The 23,624-nt window shown below is 36.5% G+C and overlaps 5 protein-coding genes across 6 annotated transcripts; 2 read left to right on the top strand and 3 right to left on the bottom strand.

Annotated features, from left to right (window-relative positions):
* Positions 1–1,663: 1,663 nt before the first annotated feature.
* LOC7497790 (mannosyl-oligosaccharide 1,2-alpha-mannosidase MNS1) lies at positions 1,664–7,265 on the bottom strand. The gene is made up of 14 exons (XM_002310903.4): positions 6,931–7,265; positions 6,773–6,820; positions 6,518–6,685; positions 5,999–6,111; positions 5,777–5,842; positions 5,457–5,628; positions 5,197–5,286; positions 4,762–4,886; positions 4,571–4,636; positions 3,957–4,065; positions 3,724–3,822; positions 2,981–3,061; positions 2,732–2,902; positions 1,664–2,186 (listed from the first exon to the last, which is right to left on the bottom strand). The coding sequence occupies exons 1-14, from the start codon at positions 7,087–7,089 to the stop codon at positions 1,953–1,955; spliced, it is 1,701 nt and encodes a 566-aa protein (XP_002310939.3). The 5' UTR covers positions 7,090–7,265; the 3' UTR covers positions 1,664–1,952.
* A 4,154-nt stretch (positions 7,266–11,419) lies between these two features.
* Positions 11,420–13,705, top strand: LOC7497788 (FT-interacting protein 3). The gene has a single exon (XM_024606904.1). The coding sequence runs from the start codon at positions 11,420–11,422 to the stop codon at positions 13,703–13,705; it is 2,286 nt and encodes a 761-aa protein (XP_024462672.1).
* Positions 13,706–14,192: 487 nt separating this feature from the next.
* On the bottom strand, positions 14,193–15,714 carry LOC7490853 (uncharacterized). The gene is made up of 2 exons (XM_024606895.2): positions 15,237–15,714; positions 14,193–15,091 (listed from the first exon to the last, which is right to left on the bottom strand). Exon 2 carries the CDS (start codon positions 14,956–14,958, stop codon positions 14,275–14,277), a length of 684 nt encoding a protein of 227 aa, XP_024462663.1. The 5' UTR covers positions 14,959–15,091; positions 15,237–15,714; the 3' UTR covers positions 14,193–14,274.
* A 2,885-nt stretch (positions 15,715–18,599) lies between these two features.
* On the top strand, positions 18,600–19,836 carry LOC7497787 (B-box zinc finger protein 32). The gene has a single exon (XM_002311871.4). It carries the CDS (start codon positions 18,899–18,901, stop codon positions 19,649–19,651), a length of 753 nt encoding a protein of 250 aa, XP_002311907.3. The 5' UTR covers positions 18,600–18,898; the 3' UTR covers positions 19,652–19,836.
* A 1,193-nt stretch (positions 19,837–21,029) lies between these two features.
* Positions 21,030–22,948, bottom strand: LOC7497786 (F-box protein CPR1). 2 transcript variants are annotated; one of them, XM_024605991.2, is made up of 2 exons: positions 21,455–22,948; positions 21,030–21,349 (listed from the first exon to the last, which is right to left on the bottom strand). In XM_024605991.2, the coding sequence occupies exon 1, from the start codon at positions 22,757–22,759 to the stop codon at positions 21,470–21,472; it is 1,290 nt and encodes a 429-aa protein (XP_024461759.1). In that variant the 5' UTR covers positions 22,760–22,948; the 3' UTR covers positions 21,030–21,349; positions 21,455–21,469. The 2 variants fall into 2 exon arrangements, with proteins under 2 accessions (XP_024461759.1, XP_024461760.1); XM_024605992.2 differs by having other exon boundaries at positions 21,030–21,278.
* Positions 22,949–23,624: the final 676 nt, after the last annotated feature.

Raw genomic sequence — 23,624 nt, 5'->3', positions numbered from 1 at the left:
AAACAAATTCAATCAAACTGCTACCTTTTTTTCCTTTTTATTCTCACAAATAAAATCATGTTTTCCTAAAATTAAGAAGTTTTGTTTCCTTATGGGATCCATTGGTGGACTTTCCAACTCAATCGTGTCGAGTTGGCAAACCAAAACTTGTGTAGAGCATATGGGAGGTGAGTTGGGCCTGTATATTTTTAGTCATATCCTCTTATATGCTAAAACCAGTAAGAAATCCTCCACTTTTGGTTAATGTTGTAATCCATCGACTAGATAGACCTTATCTCAGTTTTACTAGAATTATACTTCGTGTCGCATTCTATTACCCTATCTAGATACAGAGTCCCCTGTTTTACAATACTCTGCCTCAAGACAGAGCCAATATATACAGAGATAGAGCAGAGGCACCAAAACCCTTCTTTTTACAGCTTCCTATATCATCCATGCAGAATGCCAATCCTCCCATTAGATATCATCATCAACATCCTCTGCTTCCTCCCTGCCAAGACTTTGGTTCGCTTCAAGTGTGTATCAAAGTCATGGCAATCCCTTATTGATAGTCCACAATTTATCACCCTCCATCTTGCTCACTCTTTGGAGACAGATAATCTAGGAAACCTTTCTTTCTTATATCATTTCTGTGTCTAGCCTTGTGCATTAACGCTGGTGCTAATGTAGGAATCGGTGAAAAGTATTCAAGAAGAAAAGAAGGTAAGTACTAGGATCCGAGGTCAGAACATATTGGATGGATCGAGTTGCTGTTGACCATGTTAGAGGGGATGGACTGGAGGAATAAAAGATTTGACCAACTCTTAGTGTCATGGAATTGGTTTAGGATTAGATGAACTTTATTAGCCTTTTGAAGTGTAAAATTGGTTTAACATTTATGATTTTTGTTAGGAGAATAGCTGTTTAGCTTAATGCATGATCATGCATTACTACATTTTGTTTTATCCAGGTATAAATTGGATTAGAATTTGAAAGGTGCATGAATTTCTATATAATTTGGCCCATTCGCCTAAGATTCTTCCTATAGGGTTCCACCACTGGAGAAAGGTAAATACAAAATGAGGGCACCTACCATGGATCCTACATGTTCCGGTTTTTTTTTATTATTATTATTATTTTATGGTTAATTTTACCTCGGTTCACAAATAGCTTGCCATTTTGTGCCGAGTCTTTCTGGTTCAACATTTTGTCCATTTAATGGACCTTAGGCTACACGGTAGGGATGGCTCTCACCTAAATCGTAAACCCCACATGGTCCTAAAAGCTTGAATCCAAGACCTACTACAGAGATCCTGAGTTTTAACCACTAGATGACCCCATGGAACCATTTTATGCTTAAGCAAAATGGGAAAACAAGCCTCGTCAACCGTCTAACCTGCGCTCAAAAGGGCAATTTTTCAGCAAGGCTCTGCACAAGTAACCATTAAGATTTCTGATCTTACACTCAGACAGCTAATTTCTCTTACTTCCGAGGAAAAATGTAAAACATACAGAATTAGCCCTTCCTTAATTAGCTTACTTAACTGGATTAAGACAAATCTTTTCTCCATTAGCAGATTATGAGCTTGAATCAGCAGCCTCCAACAGCAATACAGAAAATTTAAGAAAATCATGATTTGGGTCCAGCATTGTATTAAGCAAAAATTATCATAAGCTAATTGGGTGAGAAAAAAAGTTTTTTCTATAATATAATAATATCAGTAAGCAGTAAACTATTTTCTATGTTACACATCCAACTTTGTGTTCATCCTCGCCATAAAATACAACATTTCTATCAGCCTGAAATGGAGAAAAGCTCTGGAACCACTTTATTTCCTAATGTGAACAGCACTCCATGGGGCACTGCAATCTAATTTTGATAATTATGAACTCTTCCGTTTTGTCATCCGATGGAAGCCTCAAATCATTGAGTGGATTCATCGAAGAACATGGACAGCAATGAATCTTAATGATCAACCAAAATGACCTTCTTTCCTGCCAAGTGTCCTACTTGCTTGGCTATTTTTTGATTGTCCAACATGTTCTCCATCATGTCGTGTGACGATTTTTAGAGGGTGGGCTTCTGTGTTGAAAACCCATTCATCTAGTGAGATGACTGAAGATGGAGAGAAAAGAAGATAAAGATACTTCAGAGTCTCGGCCAGAAAGAAACTTTGCATCATATTGTCTTTGACTCCAGTATTAACCTGAGAATACCAGCAGAGCAGATGGTCAGTAGCGGCCATGGGGGGAAACAAAGAGAACATATCACTCTTTATGTTGTGAAATTTTTTCTCCAAAATACAAGTATAATCAAATACTGTACTGGCAAGACAACTGTAATCATATAGTGGCCACAAGAATCTTAGGCTACAATATAAGAATCCAAGTTTAAAACTCGAGAGCAGCTGTTTCAGACAAAGGGGCCACAAGAATACTTAAGCAATTATAGAAACATCGACTGGTCTCTTCATATTAGCACTTGAAATTAAAAAACCCTCCCAATTACTAGCAAAATAATTGTCTTCAACTCAAAAAGAGTAAAACAACTCAGTTAACGGAAAGTCCTATATGATTTCTTAGGGCCAAATAATTAAGAAGATTTTGTTTCTGACAGAAAATATGGTTTAAAGATCATCCCAGAGCAAGTTCTGACAGAAAATATGGTTCTTTAAAAGATCATCCCAGAGCAAGACCACACAAAAAATGTAAACAAGTGATACATTATGGTTTTGTGGGCCAGAACGCTTACATCCTTTAGTCCAACATAGCCTGTTTCAATACGTGAGTTCTTTTCAAATGCTTGGAATATATTCCAACCCCACTCTCGATAAGTCCTGTTGCCCGTAAAACGCCACAGGTAAAAGAGCGATTCAACAGTTTCTGGTCTCAATATGTTCCAAGATGTACCAACACTCATGTCCTGAAAATGACATGTATGGAAAAACCATCAGATGGAAATAATTGATTGCATACTTGGAGGCCAGTGAGGATGACTAACCTCCCCAGGACGAAAAAAATAATTCTCCCCAGCCAATTTTGTAGGTGTTGATTGGTAGAAGTTGTAGCAAGTCCAAGCAAGCTGCATAAGGCAAAAGGAAAGCACAATTAGGTAAATATTTGTAGCTGACAAAAGGGTGACCTAAGGAGTGTCGAACTAGATTGGGAGTAATAATGAATGACCAAAGCATAAGGAGTGCCCAATTAGATCAACAAAGTGCACCCTTATCAGGGGCATGCATATGTCCCTTGGGAAATCTGCACAAGTGCCTATACTTGGGAGCAAGTTGAAGTTCCAGTGGCCAAGATGCACAGATGCACCATGATCATCATGAAGCAAAACATAGCTTATAAAAAGAGCTACAAATGTGAGCAAGAGGGGAATAATGCACACTTATGAATGAGCAGAACTGCGAAGTCTTGCACACACTTGCTCACACAAATAAAATTGTTACATCTTAGTTTTTCACATCTTTTAGGTCGTCACCGTGTTACCAACTTCATATGGCAAGCCCACATCATTTACAAACACAACATATGCAGGCATGAAACTTCAGCCGGAAACAAAATAGGAAGATGATCTATAACCTGCAACAGAATTTGCTAGTCTAATAAATGAAAAAATGTGTCAAAAATTTATATTGGAAACTATGTCTAGTGAATATACCTTAGGATGAAGACCACTAACTACCCAACTAAACATGCAATGGTTTCAAGTCGTGATTTGAAGGATGTTACAAATACCTCTTCAGCAAGTGTGAAGATTTTCTGAGACTCATCAGGCCCATAACCAGATGATCCTAAAGCCAGCATTCCTGGAGCAAAGCATGCTAATTCATCCATCTGCATATTAAAAGAGAGAAGGAAGCAGGCAGCCAAATTCAAACTATTCATTTCTTCTGATGAGTAATGAAGATTACAAGAAGCTAAGGCGGCATGCCATATTATCATCTAAAGGCATGAAAACCAAATAGTACCTTGTCTGACAGCGAGTCTCCATTCTTCTCACAAAGGTATGTGAAAGATGATGGTGTCGTCTTCCGAACCAAGCTTAAGAGACCTTTCATTGATTTCTCCCACATTTCTCTGCTTCCAATATTTCACATGGAATTTTTTTGTGAGGAAGAAATTCAATAAACAACAATATGTACATGATACATTTCAATTAAAATAGTGGAGTGAGAGAGAGAGTCCTGGCACATTAAAAATGGAATTGTGAAGTTAACGTCACCCTTTCCTGTACTTAAACATGTACTATTTCTTCTCTTTGGAGAGTTCATTTTGGACCTTACTGTACTTGAATTTTTTTTTATCCCATTTTACAGTGGCATGGAGGATGGAAATATTAATCCCATATGGAGATATTAATCCCATAGTCAAGAAACCTAACTGAATTTGATGAGACAGATGAAGTGAAAATTTCCCTTTTCCTGAAAGCAGCAAGGTGATAATTCTTTTTCTACAGTTATTCAGGAGCTCAGCTTCCTCAGGAATCTAAATTCAGTAAGAATATTGTTTCTTCATTTTCAAACCAGTAAAGCAGGCCATTTTTTTTATATAAAATAAAAGTAACACGATGACAACATCTCACCTATAATTTCTCACAGCTGAAGTTTTGTTCCCTTGAATCCAAACTTTGAGCAAATATTCATAAAAGCTGCAAACAGATTTTCAGTAAACAAGTTCAGCATTTGATTATTTTAGCAGTGTCAACATAGATGACAAAACTGAAGCCCCATCAACAATAAATAATTCATATCAAAGTCTTCAAATGGTCAATACCTGTCACCCATTGCCCCAAAAGTTATGGTCGAGTATGATCCAATTCCTCTATCAGGACTAATATAGATTGGAAGCAAACCATCGTCAGGGAAAGTTTTATTAAGCTCTGCTATAACATTCTCTGCCTGAAACATTCATTCTCAAGCAAATCAACTGCTTGCCAACAAATTAACTATCACAAAAAGTCAACTACTTGCCAATGAATTAACCATCACTAATTTTTATTGAAGTTAATAAATAATAAGATACAAAGAAAATAAGCCCGCTTATTTATGCTTTTCTCAAATAACAAATCAAGTCCAGTTTTAGCTTTAAGGACCAGAAAGTTAATGACAGGCATCATTTTGCAAAATGCAAGGCCATCATATCTGAAGCTCTGACACAGTAATGCAAAGACTGGCAATTACATATGCATGGAGACGTGGGAGAAGATACCTTCTGCTGATACTTCGGGTCTCCTGTCCTATGAGAAAGAGCAATGAATTCAAGCTGCTCTGTGCCAGAATCGGCAAGAATACTGTCACCCTACAATAAAGAGAAAGAAAAATTAAATACTTCCATTGTTTGCAAGCAAGCATAAAATAAGCATCTGAACAAGTTAAAGCTCTGCAACACAACTTTTACTCCTATGAGATAATAATGTCTGGATAAGGAGACAGTGATTGAATATACATACAAAAAGTACTAAGACTTACACCAGTCCATCCTGGGTTGTGAGCATTTCCATGTACCAAGTTAATGGTGTTGTAAGGAATCCCAGTAGGCGTATTCCATGCAGGCAGCAATCTGTCAGCAATGTCCCTGGCCTTTTCAAGAAAAACTTTGTCCCCTGAAAGATCATATGCACTAAGCAGTCCACCTACAACTCTGGATTCAATTTAAAGGGACAGGATATATCAGCAAGATGATCAATCTCTGAAATGTAACTAATCTAACAGACAATTGAAACATGGCATCGTTACAGTTGTTATTTTCTAAAACAACAATAACTACATATTAAACCTGATAACGCAACCTTATGGTTGTCTCAAACACGCTAGCATCATAATCCTTGTTAAAATCCAATGAGTTCGCAACCCACCTACAAACAATGGAAGAGTTAAGTAAAAACAATGACGTTAAAGCAGAAATTTGCTCTATGAATACACCTAACTATCATTACTGGCTTTGAGAAAAGCAAAAGCATACTGTAACATATAAGTGCAAGGGGAAATGCAGAAAAAATGAGAAAACTCACTCTCTAGCTCTTTGGAACTGCTCATCTAAACCCATAATATATAGTGTATCAAGAGCATCTATTAGAGTTGCTCCAAGACCACCAAAGCTGTCAATACCTTTCTTCGACTGTGGCTGTTGGGAAAAGAAGAAAAATAAAAATTAACATGCTGAGTATGTAAAGCCTCTAGAAAAGATACAAAAATAACCTTTCATGTCCAATTAGTCTACCCTAGGTGCCATTTCTATAGAATATTTAGGTAAAATTTACCAGTTAATCACTTTATCCTACTTGAGGAATCAAACTAGCTTAATTCAATGATCCATGTGACATCCAGCAAGGAGAAAACAAAGCACAAGCTTGACTATCATATATACATAGGCTATGAATGCCATTCAATTTTTCTCAGTGGAAATGCATTGCAAAAGAAGAGAAACAAATTAAGCACAAACCACAAACTTGCATTAATCCAAATCATACCTACGAAACAAAACATAAAATCAACAAAATTGTTCAAAAAAGAAACAGAATTATCATTACTTGAAGCTCGTCGTGGCCCCACGCATACTTCTCATAAGAACTCCATGCATGGATCATAGCTTCTTTCACTTTCTGTCTTCTCTCAACATCAATGGGTTCGTCAGGCACATCCTTCTTCTCACTAATCAACTTACCATCATCTCCACCACCACTCTTTAACCCTTCCAACTTCACCAAACAAAAGAAAAATCACTATAAAAAAATTTTACTCGAAAAACAACACAATGAAATCACAGATCCTTTCTAGGTTTTTACCATAGTTTTTAGCTGATTCACTTCCCCATTTAATTTCAAAATCTCCACCTGCAAAAATAGTAAAGTCCCATAATTTTCCTTCGGTTTCTATCACATTTTCTCAACAACCAAGCAATTAGGAGAGAAATTGAATAGATTTTTTTCCTTTTTTGGTTTACCTCGTGTTCTCTTACGAGAGTCTGACGATCCCAGACGAAGAAAGAGGCGCAAACAAAGACAATGAAAAGCAAAGCTAAGCGTTTCGGTCTTTTGAGATAATACGATGGATTACAGTACCTCCATTTGCTTGACGACGACGACGATCTACCCCTCGCCATTGCTTAGATCTAATTCCAAAACACAATAAACAGGGATCTCCTCTGTGTTTAATTGTAGACTGATCTGAGAAAAAATGGAGAGTTTGAAACGTTTCGAGATGGGGTTTTCTTGGTTCCGCGTTTCGCGGGATGCAAGAGACTTCGGTTGGATTTTGGAGAAGACTACGAAAGTAAATAAGAAAAGCAACAGCATGAAAATAATAATATTTTTTACATGAATATTTTAAATTAAAAAATATATATAAAAAATTATATTAAAAAATTAAAAAAATATTTATAATACATATTATAATATTTTTTATATTAATACTTCAAATTATAATAAAAATAATAATATTTATAATATAAATAATAATATTTTTTATATAAATACTTTGATTTATAAAAAAAATATTTATAACATAAATAATAAAAATAAATAAAATTGGGTCTGACAAAGAATTCAAGAGACTTAAATCATCTGCAGAACCCAAATTTAATGGATCCTAATACATGATTCAAAATCATTAGATCCTGACACAGAACCCAAGTAAAATAAATCTTGATGAAGAACCTCAAATCATTGGATCTTAATTGAGGACCCAAGCAAAGTGGATCCTGATGCAGGACTTATAAGTAGTGGGTCCTGACACAGGACTCAAGACTAAGGCTAGCGTCCAGGGTAGCATAACATCCTGTGTTTGTAGCCTGGAGTTGAAGCATTGGATCTTGTGTCAGTATCTATTTATCCTGAGTTCTAATGCAGGACCTATTTATTCTGGATATTTATGCGATATCTATTTATCTCATTTATTCTGGATATTTATGCGATATCTATTTATCTTGAGTCTGTATTAAAAGCACTTACAATCTACAGTATTTTCGCTACAATGCGAAACAATACAATCCATTAAAGCAATTACAATTCACAATAACTCCCGTTATAATAATTAATGTTACAATAAAAATAAATTAAATAAATTATAAATTAGATGCATGTAAAAACAATTTTTAAGAAAGAGTAGTTGTACAAGTTAAATTTAAATATTACTCTTGACTTAAGTTAAAAATTATTTATAACCAAAGAAACTAATGTCATCTCTATAAATCAAAAGCTGAAATGCAACTTAAATCAATCTATAATAATAAAAAAAATAAAGTAAGATTAAAAGGTTAAAGATCTCAACTTCATTCTCTTTCTGGTTTGTTCTAATATATATTTACAAAAGATTTCCATAAGCCAACGAAACTAATTAAGAGGCCGAGTTTTCTATACCTTTTCATACACGAGCACATAAACCCCATCTCTAGTGACTGCCGCCGCAGCTAAAGAAGAAGGCGCCCTCTCAGAAGCATTTGCTCATATGATGGATGGCATTCATGCAATCATCATCCAAATGCTGGATGATCATACATAAAGATACATAGCGCATAGCATGCGATATTGCTGTAAAACAGGGGAGGAAACCAGAAGGACATGAACCTCAACTTTTGCCATCATGATTGGCAGTATTTTGCAGATCATCCAAAAAGTGATAGCACAGGTAGTCAACAAAACAGGTGCTGATAGTCTTAAACAAGTATAAAAACTGAGAAAATACACCTTGACTGCGTGTTGGGACACGTGCTTGCAACTCTGGCATTGCAACCTCAAGACAATCTTCTTCTTGACCGGTTGTTCTAGCCTATTAACAGGAGAACCAACGATATTAAGAACAGGAAAGACCTGAAATCACACTCCAGATGAGTTATGGCCGTTAACAGTCATGTAAATTCTATTTTTGTACTTGAGCAAATACACCAGAATACAAAATTGTTGGGAAACAGGCTTGGTCTGACCTCCATGCATAACCTGACTGCTTGCGATCATATCGGCGCTAGCTTTCCTTGAGCAGCAAGGCCATCTTAATTTCCCCAGCTTCTTGTACTGGGTGACCTTGTGTAAAGTGTGCCTTTTGCACTCCTTGTTTTTGCAGTAAGTCTTCCTTGTCTTGGGAACGTTCACCTACGTACAGTAGAAAAGCTACACAATCAACAAACTAACATCGCATTCTATTTCTCATCTTTCCACCAAGAGAAGCTAGCAAGCAACACCACTTTTCTCTTTCCCTCCTTGTTACTTGTGGAGTAGAGTGCAAATATATATTTGGTGTTTTTTTGGTTTGCGGTGAGACGATGTTTTCAGAAAAGCTTTTGGTGCAATCCTTGAATCAACCTCACGTTAAAGCCAAGGACAGGGTAAGACACAAAATCTCTCTGTGTTTGTTGGAATCACTCCAATGAAAACTTTATTCAAAGTCGTTATTTGGCCAAAAATTCATGTCCTCTGTTCCTTTCATTCAGCCTTTAAATATTAATCTAAACATCCGATTTCAACTAGGAAACTAGGAAAGCAATAACAGACTAAATCTCTAACTCTAACTAGGAAAATACTATCAGGAAAGAAATAGAATTGCAGCAGCTCCTAATGTTTGTGGAGGCTTTTGGTCACGGCACTATAGGGGTCCCTTTTCCAGATTTGCATCAGCTTTCTGATACGGAAATCAAAAGACAAGTACTTATCTGCCACAAGATAAGGGATTATACAGGATAAAATAATAAGTTGTATACTCTGGATTTAAATTCTGGTGATAATCGAGAAGGAAGTATATGACATTAACCCCTAAATGTATCAAGAGAAAGGAAGAACAAACAGAAAACGAGGGAGCTAAAGAAAATAAAAAACTTCAACTTGTTTAAATAGTACAAAGGAATGTTGAATTAAATCGAAAAAAAAACATGGAACGGGAAAGGAAATACCAGAGGATGAGATAGAGGTAAGTACCTCCATTGAGCCAGAGAAGAAGAGGCGAAGACTCTTTAGAATTTTGAGCCTCAACAGAGTAATAATAGAGTGCTCGTCCAGCAGATTTATCAACAGTAACATAACCACCATATATATTGCGAGAACTCTACTTTTGGCTGTCCAGGAAAGCTCTCTATTCTATCTTTCTCTTTTAATCCCCCTTGATGATGAAACTTGGATATATCTACATGTTCGGTTGCTTGAAAAAGAGCGCTGTCAATGTTAGAATTTCCCTCCAACTTGGCCTTGTAGAGATGGCCAAGTGCTTCACTTTGCCTCATGCCAGCTTCGATTTGGGCAATGGAACAAGAAACAATAAGAAAGAAAACGAGAGGCAAACATGGGTTACTTTCCATGGTATTTCCTTTTGTTACTCCCGTAAACACTATAAGAAAAAACCCCCCAAGAGGAAATTTAAATAAAGGAAGTTCATTAGTCAAGTTTCCTTTTCTCTTCTTTCCCTCCTTGTTTCCTTTCCTAATATAGATATTGCCAAATCTGTAATATTTATTCAGCTTCTTTAAATATGTACTTTAATTCACTCTCCATACACTTACATGTACCAAATCTCTTCCAACACACCTAGCATAATCTTTCGGGCTTGAAAGGTACTTAGCTCAAGGCAATATACTTCTTCTAGTTCGCAACAAAAAAAAAAACCTTTATAGCTTGAAGTGATTAACTTGTTTTTCCTCTTTTATTTATTATTTTTGCAGATAGGTTTTCTTTCTCGTTTCAACTCTCAAGACCTCTACAGCACCCATACGTACAAGCTCCAACAGGCAAACCTCTCAGCCGCTACCTGCATAGGAGAAGAACAATAGCTTCTGTCAACCCAACCGTAGGCTTCAATCCAGTCCAGCAGGAGCTTCTTCTCTGCGCCATAGCAACAGCAGGAGATTTGTTTCAGCAGCTTCCATCAGCAGCATCCGGTTGGCAGAGAACTTGAGTCTCTTTCTTCTGATAGCAGCAGCACCTGGAATCTTTTTTTACGTTGAAGCAACGACAGCAGGTGCTCCTCAGCCACACCTTTCCCCAGCATGCAGTGGCAGAACTAGCAGCAACCTTCTCTTCCCAGCAGCAGCAGTACTGGTTTCAGCAACACAGTAACAGTCACCACCGAGAAGATCTTCCTCCAGCAAGCAGCTCTGCACCAGCCGTGAACGGCAGTAAGCTGCAAGCTCCAACAGGCAAACCTCTCTCCCCACCGTGCTCCTCCGGCCAGCGTCCATCAGCTGCTCAGTCGTGAGAAGCTCTTCTCCACCGGAGTCAGCTTCCTCTCTTCTCCCCCGGACCGCAGCTCCAATTCAACAGCGCCAGGTGAGTCTCTTCCCAACTTTGCAAATTCAGTTCCTTTGACACAGTGCGAAGGTAATTATAATTACCTTCGCACTGTGCATAGCATGCGTGAATAATTCACGCATGCATGCAGTTTTGCCTGGCCGGGTTTTCTCCGTGTTTTTTCCCCTTTTTTGAAATCTGTAAATTGTTGTTGCAGATTGAGCAATGCCGCCGAAGCATGACTTCTCTCTCAGGGAGATAAAGCCAAACATTGATGGAGGAAAAACCTTGACTCCCAACATGCTCACCTTGGTTGAACCACTGTATTTCGTGTATGTAAAAGTTGTGAGAGCCTCCCACTTGCCTTTGAATCAAGCTACTTATGTTGAAGTGAAGAGTGGAAACTATAAGGCAACAACCAAGTACATTCAAGGTACATTAGCCCCCATTTGGAACCAGGTGTTTGCTTTCAACAAAGATCGTCTTCAAGCGAAGACTATAGAGATTTCGGTGAGGGGTAAGGTAAGTGTGACTAATGAGATAATTGGTAGCATTGAAGTTGGTATAGGTGATATCCCTACTCGGCTTCAGGGGGATTCTTCATTGGCACCACAGTGGTATGGACTTGAAGATAAGAATGGAGTTTCTGGTAGATCAGGAAATTTGATGTTGGCTATATGGGTGGGGAATCAAGTGGATGATGCCTTTTCACTAGCTTGGCATTTAGACGCAGCATCTGTTAGTGTTGACAAGGTATCTAATGCTCGTCCACAGGTGTACTATTCGCCAAGACTCTGGTATCTTAAAATAAAGGTGAATGGTGCTCAAGATTTGGTAGTTTCGGATCCAAATCGAAAACCTGAAGTTTACGTGAAGGCTACATTGGGGAATAAGGTTTTGAAGACCAAAGTTTCGAAGAACAAGGGTGTGAATCCAAGCTGGAATGAGGAGTTGATGTTTGTTGTAGCTGAGCCATTCGAAGATGCTTTGATTTTGAGTGTGGAAGATGATAAAGGAGATAATATGGTGGATTATTTGGGGAAGTGTGTTAAGCCTGTGCATAAAATTACTCAGAGACTGTTGCCTCCTCTTCCAAGTGAAGAGATAATCAATCTTGAAAGGTATGGGGTGGTAGAGGGGCCGATGGAGAAATTCTCGAGTAAGCTTCGTGTCACTATATATTTGGATGGTGTGTATCATGTTTTCGATGAACCTGCTTTATTTAGTACTGATTTGAAGGCATCATCACCCAAACTGACGCCAGGAAAAGTTGGAGATTTGGAGTTAGGAATCTTAAAAGCTGAAGGGTTGGTGCCCATGAAATCCAAGAATGGTTTGAAAACTACTGATGCTTATTGTGTGGCCAAATATGGACCCAAGTGGACAAGAACTAGCACTGTTGTTAGCAGTTTAGAACCAAAATGGATGAAACAATATCAATGGGATGTTTTGGATCCATGCACAGTGATTGCTATCGGAGTTTTCGACAACAACAATTTACAAGCAGGGGATGGATGGGCAACTGATAGATTAATTGGCAAGGTAATCAGAATTCGGCTTTCTACACTTGAATTTGGTCGGATATATAAATATGCTTATCCTCTGGTAGCCTTGATGCCTGATGGGGTGAAGAAAATGGGAGAACTTCATTTCACTCTAAGATTTATCTATACTAAAGGTTCTGGTGACAAAATTTATCAATACACGCAGCCTATGCTTCCCAAACCAGCCTATACAGACCCAATGTCTGTGTACCAAATAGATAGTTTAAGGAACCAGGCTGTTCGTCACATAGCCATGAGACTTGCCCGTGCTGAACCACCATTAAGAAGAGAGGTGGTGGAGTCTATGTTGAGTGGACGGGGACCTGTATGGAGCATCCGAAGAGGAAAAGCTAATTTCCAGAGAGTGATGGAATGTTTGAAATTCCTCAAGACAGCTTTGATTTGGCTTGATGACCTACGCCAGTGGAAGAATTCAAGGACGACGATTGTCATGTTTGCAGCGTTTTCAGTTTTTGTATATTATTCAGAGATCATAATTCCATCTTTCTTTGCCTTCCTCTTCTTGAAAGCTTTGCACAACTATTTCAAGAGGCCTCGAGACATTCTATGTTTGGATACGAATCTATCACAAGTTGAATCTGTGAATACTTTAGACTGGCAGGAAGAGCTGGACACATTCCCTTCATCTGCGCCATTCGAGGATTTGAGGCTCAGGTATGACAGATTGAGAGCCATTGGATACAGGATAGAAGAAACAGTAGGCGACTTGGCGACTCAATTGGAGAGGTTTCATGCTATATTTTCATGGAGGGATCGAAGAGCTACTTTAATCTTTACACTCTTCTGCCTAGTCGCTTGGATAATGTTTTACCTCGTGCCTTTCCGGTTGCTTTTTTTCCTTTTTGGCACCTACCTGATGAGGTCTCCAAGATTTCGAGTTACTCTTCCACCGATACCTCAAAATGTATTCAGGAGGTTGCCTTCAAGAGACGATTGCTTGCTTTGATCTAGCAGTCTATCCATCATTGATGCATCAGACTTGGGGCGGTTTTTTATTTTATTTTTTACTACAAAAAATCTAAGATCGGTTGATAACACGAGTTTTTAATTCTAAATTTTAAGCGATGATGAATTTATTTTATATTGTGACTGATTTGAGTCCTTTTTCGTTCATGCATGATATTGATACCCTGATGCTCTAATATATTCTGTTAAATTTTACATGTTGCTATTTTTAATACAATAGCATTCATTCAATTTACACCATTTCAAGCATACATACACTTCCTGATTTTTGACCTTGCCCTGTAGAGCTAGGATCGGACCATATGATTACTGTAGCTGGTCTGCTTAAGATGCATTTTCTTTTTAGGTTCAGCGGCGTGGGGATACAGTGGAAAGAATCCTTGTTAACATGTGGTTTGCGTTAGAATCTGAAAGGAATGTTTAAGATGGAAAATGCATCTGCGCAATTACAAAGATTTTACGTGCGTCTTGTTTGTTTATGTAGCGAGTTACGAGGCTTCAACTCCAGGTGAAAGAATTGTAATTTTGTTTTTGCCCAGCAGGTGGTTTCTAATTAAGAAAAACCAGTTCCTTGAGGATGATACAGTTGTTACAAAGCCAACCATGCAATGTTTGATAAAAGGAAGATGCCTTCATTCGTCTGATAATTTGCTTTTTAACAGAGGAAGCAGCCCATATACTATAAAATCTAAAATAACAGACTGTACTTTCCGATTCCAGTCCCACCAAGATTAAACTGTGAAAATTATGCTTCCCAGGCAATTCATTTGCTTCATCATCACTCTCCATGTTGTTCTTCCCATTCTTCTTCTTCACTGTTTGTTTCCTGTTTTTAGCACCGAGATCATGCTCTTTTGACCTTCCATTTCCTTCATTAGTGACAATATCACGTGAAGTAGCACTAGAACTTGAAGCACCTCCCTCCAAAACTCTATTTTCTCCATCCACTATTTCAGGACCCTCCATAATCTTCATCCCTTTCTTCTTCTTTTCCTTTTTGTTCTTGTCCAGACCAGCAACATGGGAAGAATGCTCCTTTGTTGCTTCATTGCCTGAAGAATTGTCAGTTGAGGTCGAACTTGCTTCATTCAATAAGACAAGACTCTCCACATGAGTCCAAGTAAAATTTACCTGTGGGAGCCAGTATTTTAGAGCCCCGAATTCTACAGCTCCCATTTTGTCTTCGAGTAAGAAATTAGCTCTCCATTCCAAGCAGTAAAAACATCTCACCATTTTTCTTAAATCCAACAAAATCAGAAACCCGACCTTTCAAATGGTCAATATTGAAAACCTTAATCCAAGATTTGGCATCACCATACTCTTTCATTGCCCAAATGGAATCATGTCCTTCCCTACAGAACCTTCTCTGCAAGACAACCAATGAAAGCAATCCATCAAAAACAGTAACAGTCAAGTCTATATGATCCCTGCAAAGCACACAATCTGGAATTATCATTTCCCCAATCTTCTCATCTACTAAATTAAAAACCACAATCACATTTAATGCACACCTTTGGGAGCTCACAGTTGTCCACTGACAAGCTCTGTTCAGAAAAGCCGACCTTGAACCCCGACGGATGACATGTTTGAAATCATTTTCCACCATTCTCCAGCATACACTCTTCAACAAGTGAAGCTCAATCAATGGTGGCAGTATTGTCTCCTTAATGCTCCAAATATACTATTCTCACCGATTTATAGCCATGGTTGATGGTATCAAAACCAAACCCTAAAGAGGGCGCAAAGAATCCATAAGACTGGAAACTAACACTTGGCTCGGGGACAGGCACCGTTTAATACTAGGATTTCACAAAGCAGCCCTGTGTTTTTGGGTAAACTATTGGTGCTGGGGGCATTGGTTCCTCTGCTAAAAATTACTGGGTAGCTAGACCCAGTATTGTTAGCTTTGATTATCAAGTTAAATCCAAAAAAATTTCAAAGAAGTCACCAGTGTTGGGTTAGGCTGAGCAATACCCACTTGTGTCAGGATTTTTGCTTGGGTTCTATGTTAGTCCCATTTCTTTTGAGTTTTAATGCAGAACCAAGAGTATTGGACTCATTTTTGCTTGGATTCTATGTTAAACCAATTCTTTTGGGTTTTAATGTAGAACCCAAGAATATTGGGTTCAAAAACATGATTTAATATTTTAGGGTTTTAAATTTCTAAATATTATCATTTATCTTATAAATATTATTATTTTTATTATAATTAATAATATTATTATTTCTATTATACATATTATTAATAGAATAATTAATAAATTTGAACAAATATTATTATTATTATTATTGATAAATTAAAAAAATAAAATTATTATTATTGAAGAAAAACCATTAAAAGATTAAAAAATATAATTCAAAGTATTCATATAAAAAATATAATTATTTGTGTTATAAAATATTACAAAGGTGAAATTACACAGTAATCCTTCCTCTTCACAACAGGACAAGATTCATGAGTAATAAATATACCATGAGATATTTGGAACAAATATTCATAATTTTCATTCTAGAGTTTCTATTTTTAAAAAAAAAAAATTTTTGCAAGTATTATTTATAAGTTACATTGGTCTATAAAGCTTTAAATATAAACTATCAATCATCTTAATTAAAAAAAAAATTTAATAGAACTAATTGATTTAATGATTATCCATCTCAGAATTCTACTAGACTACTAAGATTTTTTTTAATTTATCATTTTTGTATACAAATATTAGGATTATATATAATAAGCACAAAAGAGACAAAACAACCCGTTGCACGATCCCCCTAGGTGTGTGTTAGAGTAGTAGCCATCTATTATCAATCCGAGTGGGAAATCAAGCTCCTCCCATGGCATCTAGGAAATTCCTTATCTGGGTACAAAAGGTATAGGTCTTGGACCTTCCTTGTGATATCTAAAGAAATGCAAATCTATTTGGTATTTAATTTTTAATATTGAAAAAAATTTATTTTTATTATTAAAATCTCAGTTAAATTTGAAATATGCTGTGGGCCCTTTGTGTTTTCCTTGATGCAGTAATTCATATTAAGTAGTTGATATGGGCTTGATTTGTTTGATTATTTTAGGAATCATTATTACAATTATTAAACTAGTATATTTACTTGGAATCTTTGTGTGTTTGGAAATGTAATTATAATTGCTTTTTAAATAATTTTTTATGTAAAAATATATGTTAATGATATTTTTTTATTTTTTTAAAAAACACTTTTAAAACGCATAAACAAACAGTTTTCTATAGTACAGTTCAGGACATGCATAAAAAAAATAATTTGAAATTGACATGATAAGTTAAATCATGACTAAATTGATTGGATTAAAATTGAATTAATTTAAAAAAAATAAAAAAAATGAGAGGAGATCATTTTTACCAACCATAAACTCCTCATACTGGGTTGAATTACTGTGAATTTGATTTTCTCCTGTGAAATTTGTGCGATCATCTAGGCTCAACCACATTAACCATTCCATGCTGGTCAAGAACAATTGAAGGTGAAACAACACAAAAATAGTCCGTTTCCTCAGCCGTGTCCCATAGAAAATCATTCCAATCACGCTACTCATGGGATTTGAGCTGATTTGATTTAATGGTTATAGATTAAAATCTAGTTTATTTTTCTTTTATTTTTTTCAAATAATATTTTTTTTTTAAAAAAAATATAAATTAATACGAGTGTGACCTGAATTTTAAACCAATTTTATTTAGGATATATTTAAGATTGTGGTAGCGGTGACGGTTCAAAGTATTTTTTACTTAGAAATATATTAAAATAATTTTTTTATTTTTTAAAAATTATTTTTAATATCAGCATGTCAAAACAATTTAAAAATATAAAAAAATAATTTTAATAAAAATAATTTAAAATTTTAAAAAATACGATTTAAACCATGTTTATAATACACCTTTAATAACCCGTGATTCAAGATTAAAAAGGAAGAGCAGCAGAGGTATCGTACCATCCTCCACCTCTAACCTCATATGTTGTTATTGCCACGTGGATGCTGTTTTGTATCTTGAGTACGGCATCCCTCTCTTGTGAAGCCATTTGTGTGGCTCAAGATAAAAGCATATAGTTATATCACAGCTATGGGTTTTGCCACGTAACTGGATATCATGTTCCATTTTTGAAATTTCGACTTCGTAACTAAGCCGACTAAGTCAAACAATCAGGATTACTATCAACTAGTTATCGTAATTATTGACTATTACGGTATTACCCCGCACCTTTTTTGAAGAATGATAAATAATGAAGGGTACAAGCCAGGGATGCGTGTCGTCTGAGGGGCAAAACAGGAATCAAAGATTAACATCACACCGTTAGGAGCCTTGTCATAAACTTGGATCTGCAACCACCCGTTAGGAGCCTTGTCATAAACTTAGATCTTCAACCACAGAACCAGCACATAAAACAGTCAAACTTATTTTAGATTTTAACAATTAGAGTGTTCTTGAGGTGATATTCTTCACATTCTAGTCAATGAGATTTCTTTTTTAGTCGGTCTCTCTTCTAAATCCCACAACAACACAAGGAAAAAACACCCGAGCTAACATCTCAGAAAACGACGCTCCATCAAATTTGAAAACAACACGATACGATATTTTCCTCAATTACAAAACGTCTTTTAGCAAATGTCAACGTAGTTACTAATTAGGCAAAAATAAGGTACCAGAATGCAAAAAGAGAAAAACAAAAGATTTTGGAACAAGGTTCACTAACACGTGGACAAAAGAGAGAGAAATTTCGTAGCCGAGGATCCGGATGGTTAGAACTTTTAATTTGTGAACTAAATAAAAGAAACAAAGTCTAGAGGGTTAAAACTTGGATACTTTTTTTACTCTTAAGAGTAGAAATATAATTTGTTGAGGGGGTCAGGGAGACAATATTTCCTGGCCAGCCCCCTGGTTCCGCCACTGCATGGATGGACAACACCATATATTATATTAATATATAGACACGCACCGCCTTTATTAGCCTATATCTTTTAGCCCCTACCCCCTCTCTCTCTGCATTACCACCAACCACCGTCTTCACTGCCGCTTCTCTCTCTTCTTAATTCTCTCTTCAAGATTCAAATCCTTAAAGAAACATTCACAATATCGCTTAAGCTTTCTTCATCTGCAATATTTCCGTCATCTTACGTCGTTTGAAGCGTGAAAGTGGATGATAAAGAATGGCTGTTAAAGTTTGTGAGCTTTGCCAGAGAGAAGCTGGTCTCTACTGCGATTCAGATGCTGCGTTTCTTTGTTTCGAATGTGATTCTAACGTTCATAATGCTAACTTCGTTGTTTCCCGTCATCTCCGCCGTGTAATTTGCTCCGCTTGCAATTCTCTCACAGGAGGTTCATTCTCCGGCACCGCCCCATCTCTTCGCCGTGTCACCTGCCTCTCTTGCTCGCCGGAAAACAAAGAATTGGACTCCATCTCCTGCTCTTCATCCTGTTCCAGTACTTTATCCTCTGCTTGCATTTCAACCACCGAAACGACGCGCTTTGAGAACACAAGAAAAGGTGTCGAAACCAGCTGCGTCACCAATATTCCGGCAAGATTTTCCGGGGGGCGGTTGAAGAGATCGAGAAATTTGAGGTCAGAGTGTGTTTTTGTGAATTGGTGCGAAAGGTTGGGGCTCAATGGTAATTTAGTGGTGCAGAGAGCCACTCGGGCGATAGCGCTGTGCTTTGGGAGACTGGTTTTGCCGTTCAGAGTGAGCTTAGCAGCGTCGTTTTGGTTCGGGGTCAGATCATGTGGGGACAAGTCCGTTACAACGTGGCAGGATCTGAGGAGGTTAGAGGAGGTATCTGGGGTGCCGCGGAAGATGATATCGGCCGTTGAAATGAAGATTGAACATGCGCTGCGAAGCAGGAGATTGGAGCTGCATAAAAATATGGAAGAAGGTTGGGCTGACTCGACTGACTGCTCTGCCTGAGCGGCACTTTCAGACTTCAGAGTATCGTTGTCAAATAAGTTCACAGGTGTGTGGAAATTAGGAATTTTCTATGTTTTCTAAGAGTTTTTATTTGTTAAGATTAACATACATAAAAAAAAAGAAACCTTGTCAGAAAAATAAAGATATCTTGAGACAATTACGAAAAACGACTCGTGTTAAGCTAATCCATTCTCTCGTATAGTTTTAGATTTTAATTTTGTTATTATGTGAATACTTTTTCTTTGATAATGCTCATATTAACAGTTCCACCAGGTAATAAGAAGTTCAATAATGCCATGTGGTGCTTTCTAAAAATATATTTTTAATTGAAAAATTTTAAAATAATATTTGTTTTAATTTTTTTATATTAATACATTTAAATTATATAAAAACACTTGAATAATATTAATTTAAATTTTTTTTAATGTATTTCTTGTTTTTTAAAAGATAGAGATCCATTATAAAACTATATAGAAATATATTTGCTTTTATATCTTCATCTATGTTTTTATAAATAAATATGTATATGTTATTTTTGTATTTGTTTTTCTGTTTTAATCAAATACAACCTTATTTTTCTACAAAAGAAAAAGAAAAAGAATTCCAACTTATTCTTTGCAAATTAATAATAAAGAAGAAGAAGTGAGGTGATCAATTCGGCAAGAGCTAGCAGCTCTCATGGCTTGCAAATGCTGGCGTCGAAAGCTTATTAATTAATACATTACTGCATGAATATTATAACATCCAGGAAATATTCGACAAATTAGTTACATCCATACGTACAATATAAAAGATGGATGGATGGATGCCATTCAATTCAATTTCAATCTTTTACTTTTCACTATCAGTACCTAACTTTCTCGATCGTATTAAAATCGACTTGCAACACTCATCTATACTTCACCTAAAAAATCTCATGCTTGGTCTCAAATTTATCTTGGCAATATTCAGCTTACATTAAATCAGCTGGACCCCATTAAGATTGTTCTATGATTAACATTTGTCCTATTTGAGAAATTATAAAATGTTTGATAAATTTTATATTCAATTATTTAGGAATAAAATTAACGTGTTAAATAATTTATTAATATCTGATGGTTTGATATATAAAACTTATATGTTTAATAACTGATATTAGATGATGTTTGATAAACTAAGGTAATCGATGTACATGCAAAAAATATTTTTTAATAAAAATAACGACGAGTTAATAGTAAAATTAATAAAAATTATAATAATATTTTAAAAAAATAAGCTCCCAACAAAACATACCGAAAGTGAAGAATGAAATGATAATCATCAAGTAAAAGTAAATGTTATCAGCAATCGTTAATTGCCATCAATCATGAACAAGATCCACAGCGCAAAGCAGCAAACAAATACTAAATGGAGTGTTCTGAGTAGATTCATCTGCCAGCAAACTACAAATATATCTTCAGAAATTGCCAAAACAATGAGAAATTAATAGTTTGAGCTGTGTCCAGGAAGACCAAGTAAATGTGAAGAGGCATTAACATCTAAAACTGATCCGAATACTACATTCCTTTCCAAAGACAACAACCAGCTCTGCAGTGCCTCTTTGTTCTTTTATCAAGCAAGCTCCATTAGTTGCTGCGTGTCCAGCAGCCTGCATGGAAGAGGGGTGATTACATGCATGAATGATGCAGCAAGATAAACTGATCAATCCACGACTGCCTTCTGAAAGAATTAAGAAACATTAAAGAAAGAAAAATAAATAAAAAAATCCCAATTCTCATCAATCCCAACGGATAATTAAAGACATTGAGAATAATATGATCGTACCTTTTGCTGCTGAGTTTAGTTTGATTTATCAAGTAAAGCAAGACTCTCTACAAAGTAATCCGCGTAGCCATCGATTGACAGCTCCAGCCCCGTATCACGAATTCTCGGTGTCTGGGGATCAAAAGAAACTAATCGACTCCATGAATATCCTGCTATTAATATCTCTCCATTACTCCTATGAACCACTGGCCTAGCTATATGGAGCATTTCAATCTGGTATTTTATGGCCCATGATTCCCTCACATCATATTGGTTCATCACCCATATCTCACAAAGACATCTTCCGCTATACAGACCACAATTAATGACATTCACGGAAAGAGAGTCCTTGAACACTGAAAATGACCTATCTGTCACCGCTTTTCTCCGATCATCAAAACATTCAGGCAGCATTATCTCTCCGAATGATTCATTGCTTAAATTGAAAGATAGTGCAAACACTTTGTTATGGCCCGGTAAAGGTAACGGACTGTTAATGTATCGTTCAATATTGATTTTTCCCTTACGATATAGAAGCCAGTGAATAGCCCCGTTTACAATAGCCTGATTGTCATGGCGATAAAGGGTGATATCACGCAATGCCTCTTCGTTTTCAAGACTTCTACTGAAGAAATCAACGTTTTCATTCCAAGATCCTGAATTGAGAGAGTAAGACTGAAAAACAAATGGACGTTCGGCTGAACTACCAAGCCTCACAATCCTAGCAACCTTATAGTCATCGGTTCGTGGATCATAGCCAATGCCTAATAAAGTAGTGGCAATTCTGGCATAGGACCTCGGAGGTGGAAGATGCAAAGTTTTTCTAATAGATGGATTCCACAAAATAACACATCCGCTGGCATCAAGTTTGGGATGTATACCCGAAAGACATACAACTCCATTACAAGAACCATTTACCTTAAATGCATTAGGTTGACAAAAGTCCAATTGTAAGCACCTATCTAAAGAATCGTTATCAAGATGCAAAGAGACAGATGCTACAGGCTTTCCGACTCGAAGAATCAATTGCTTGGCTTTGGCAAAATGTTTCTTGATGAAGTAAGGGGAAGTAATGAGGGAGTTGCATGATTTTGATACACACCTGAATCTCAAAATAGATTTGATGGGTAATTTTAAGAGTATACTCATAACTACATCCTCTGGAATAGGATCCTTTGTCACTTCTTCTTCTGCCATCTTTCCTTCCATGACTACATCATTTGGAATAGGATCCTTTGTCACTTCTTCTTCTGCCATCTTTCCTTCCATGACTACATCATTTGGAATAGGATCCTTTGTCACTTCTTCTGCCATCTTTCTGCCCATCAGAGAGAAAGAAAAGGTCTCAAGATTCTTTTCTTTTCTGGTCTGATAGAGGGACTTAATTGATTGCGAAATGCCTATGGCGTGGGTGTTTCCTTGGTGGTTGATGTCAAGAAAGAAGGGAAAATGTGAGAGAACAAAAGAGAGGGTCTCTGAGTCTTTTCTTGAGCTTCTTGGCTTCTTTTGCGATAAAAGAGGCTGCAGGGGGGGGGGGGGGGGGGGGGTGGGGAATTTGGTGGAGAGTAACGGTGACCGAGGAGTCCATTACGGTGAAAGGCATAAAAAATTGGAGTTCTTGCATCTTTGCTGGGCTTTGAATTTTGAACTTGACAGCATAAAGCCCACCGCATTTAATCTCCAAATTTCATCACTTTTTTTTTAAAGGAATATTTTGTTTTCGAATTTGTTAGGAATATTCAAGAGTATAATTTTGTCCTGAAATTCTCAATAATTTTTTTTTTCTAATTTAATTTTTTTAAAAAAAAATTCCGAGCCCAAAATTCTATATTCTTTACACGTTCTGACATTTAATAGAATCATGGAGGAGGAAACACGGTTATAAATAAATAAATTCTTGAACAGAGAGAGGGACGTCCTAATAAATTGGGAAAATAATAGGACCATATTAAGAGAATCTTAAGAGTAGAGGGACCAGGTTACGATTAATCCCATCGGGGGCCAAAGGGTGTGTATCTTCTACTTACATCTTACTCAGGTTGTTAAAAATATTTTTTTAACACGACATAAAAAATACAATATAAACTCGGATCGTAAAATTATAAAATCGTGAACTAATTATATATTGATAATTCTAGCCAAGAAATTAATTTAGATTAAAATATGATAAAATAAATCAATAATATTATAA

This window comes from Populus trichocarpa, chromosome 8, assembly GCF_000002775.5.
Source record: "Populus trichocarpa isolate Nisqually-1 chromosome 8, P.trichocarpa_v4.1, whole genome shotgun sequence".
In the NCBI taxonomy this organism is placed as follows: Eukaryota; Viridiplantae; Streptophyta; class Magnoliopsida; order Malpighiales; family Salicaceae; genus Populus; species Populus trichocarpa.
The sequence above is the reverse complement of the archived record's forward strand: the minus strand, read 5'-3'. Positions and strand labels throughout refer to the sequence as shown.

Bases quoted from the DNA above. Each gene is read 5' to 3' on its own strand.
- LOC7497786 (XM_024605991.2), bottom strand. From the start codon at position 22,759: ATGGGCAGAAAGATGGCAGAAGAAGTGACAAAGGATCCTATTCCAAAT.
- LOC7497790 (XM_002310903.4), bottom strand. From the start codon at position 7,089: ATGGCGAGGGGTAGATCGTCGTCGTCGTCAAGCAAATGGAGGTACTGT. The intron at 6,112-6,517 runs GTAATGATAATT...TTTTCCCAACAG, and splicing joins GGGGCCACGACGAGCTTCAA to CCACAGTCGAAGAAAGGTAT. The intron at 4,066-4,570 runs GTGAGATGTTGT...TATTGGAAGCAG, and splicing joins TCAGCTGTGAGAAATTATAG to AGAAATGTGGGAGAAATCAA.
- LOC7497787 (XM_002311871.4), top strand. From the start codon at position 18,899: ATGGCTGTTAAAGTTTGTGAGCTTTGCCAGAGAGAAGCTGGTCTCTAC.
- LOC7497788 (XM_024606904.1), top strand. From the start codon at position 11,420: ATGCCGCCGAAGCATGACTTCTCTCTCAGGGAGATAAAGCCAAACATT.
- LOC7490853 (XM_024606895.2), bottom strand. From the start codon at position 14,958: ATGGTGAGATGTTTTTACTGCTTGGAATGGAGAGCTAATTTCTTACTC.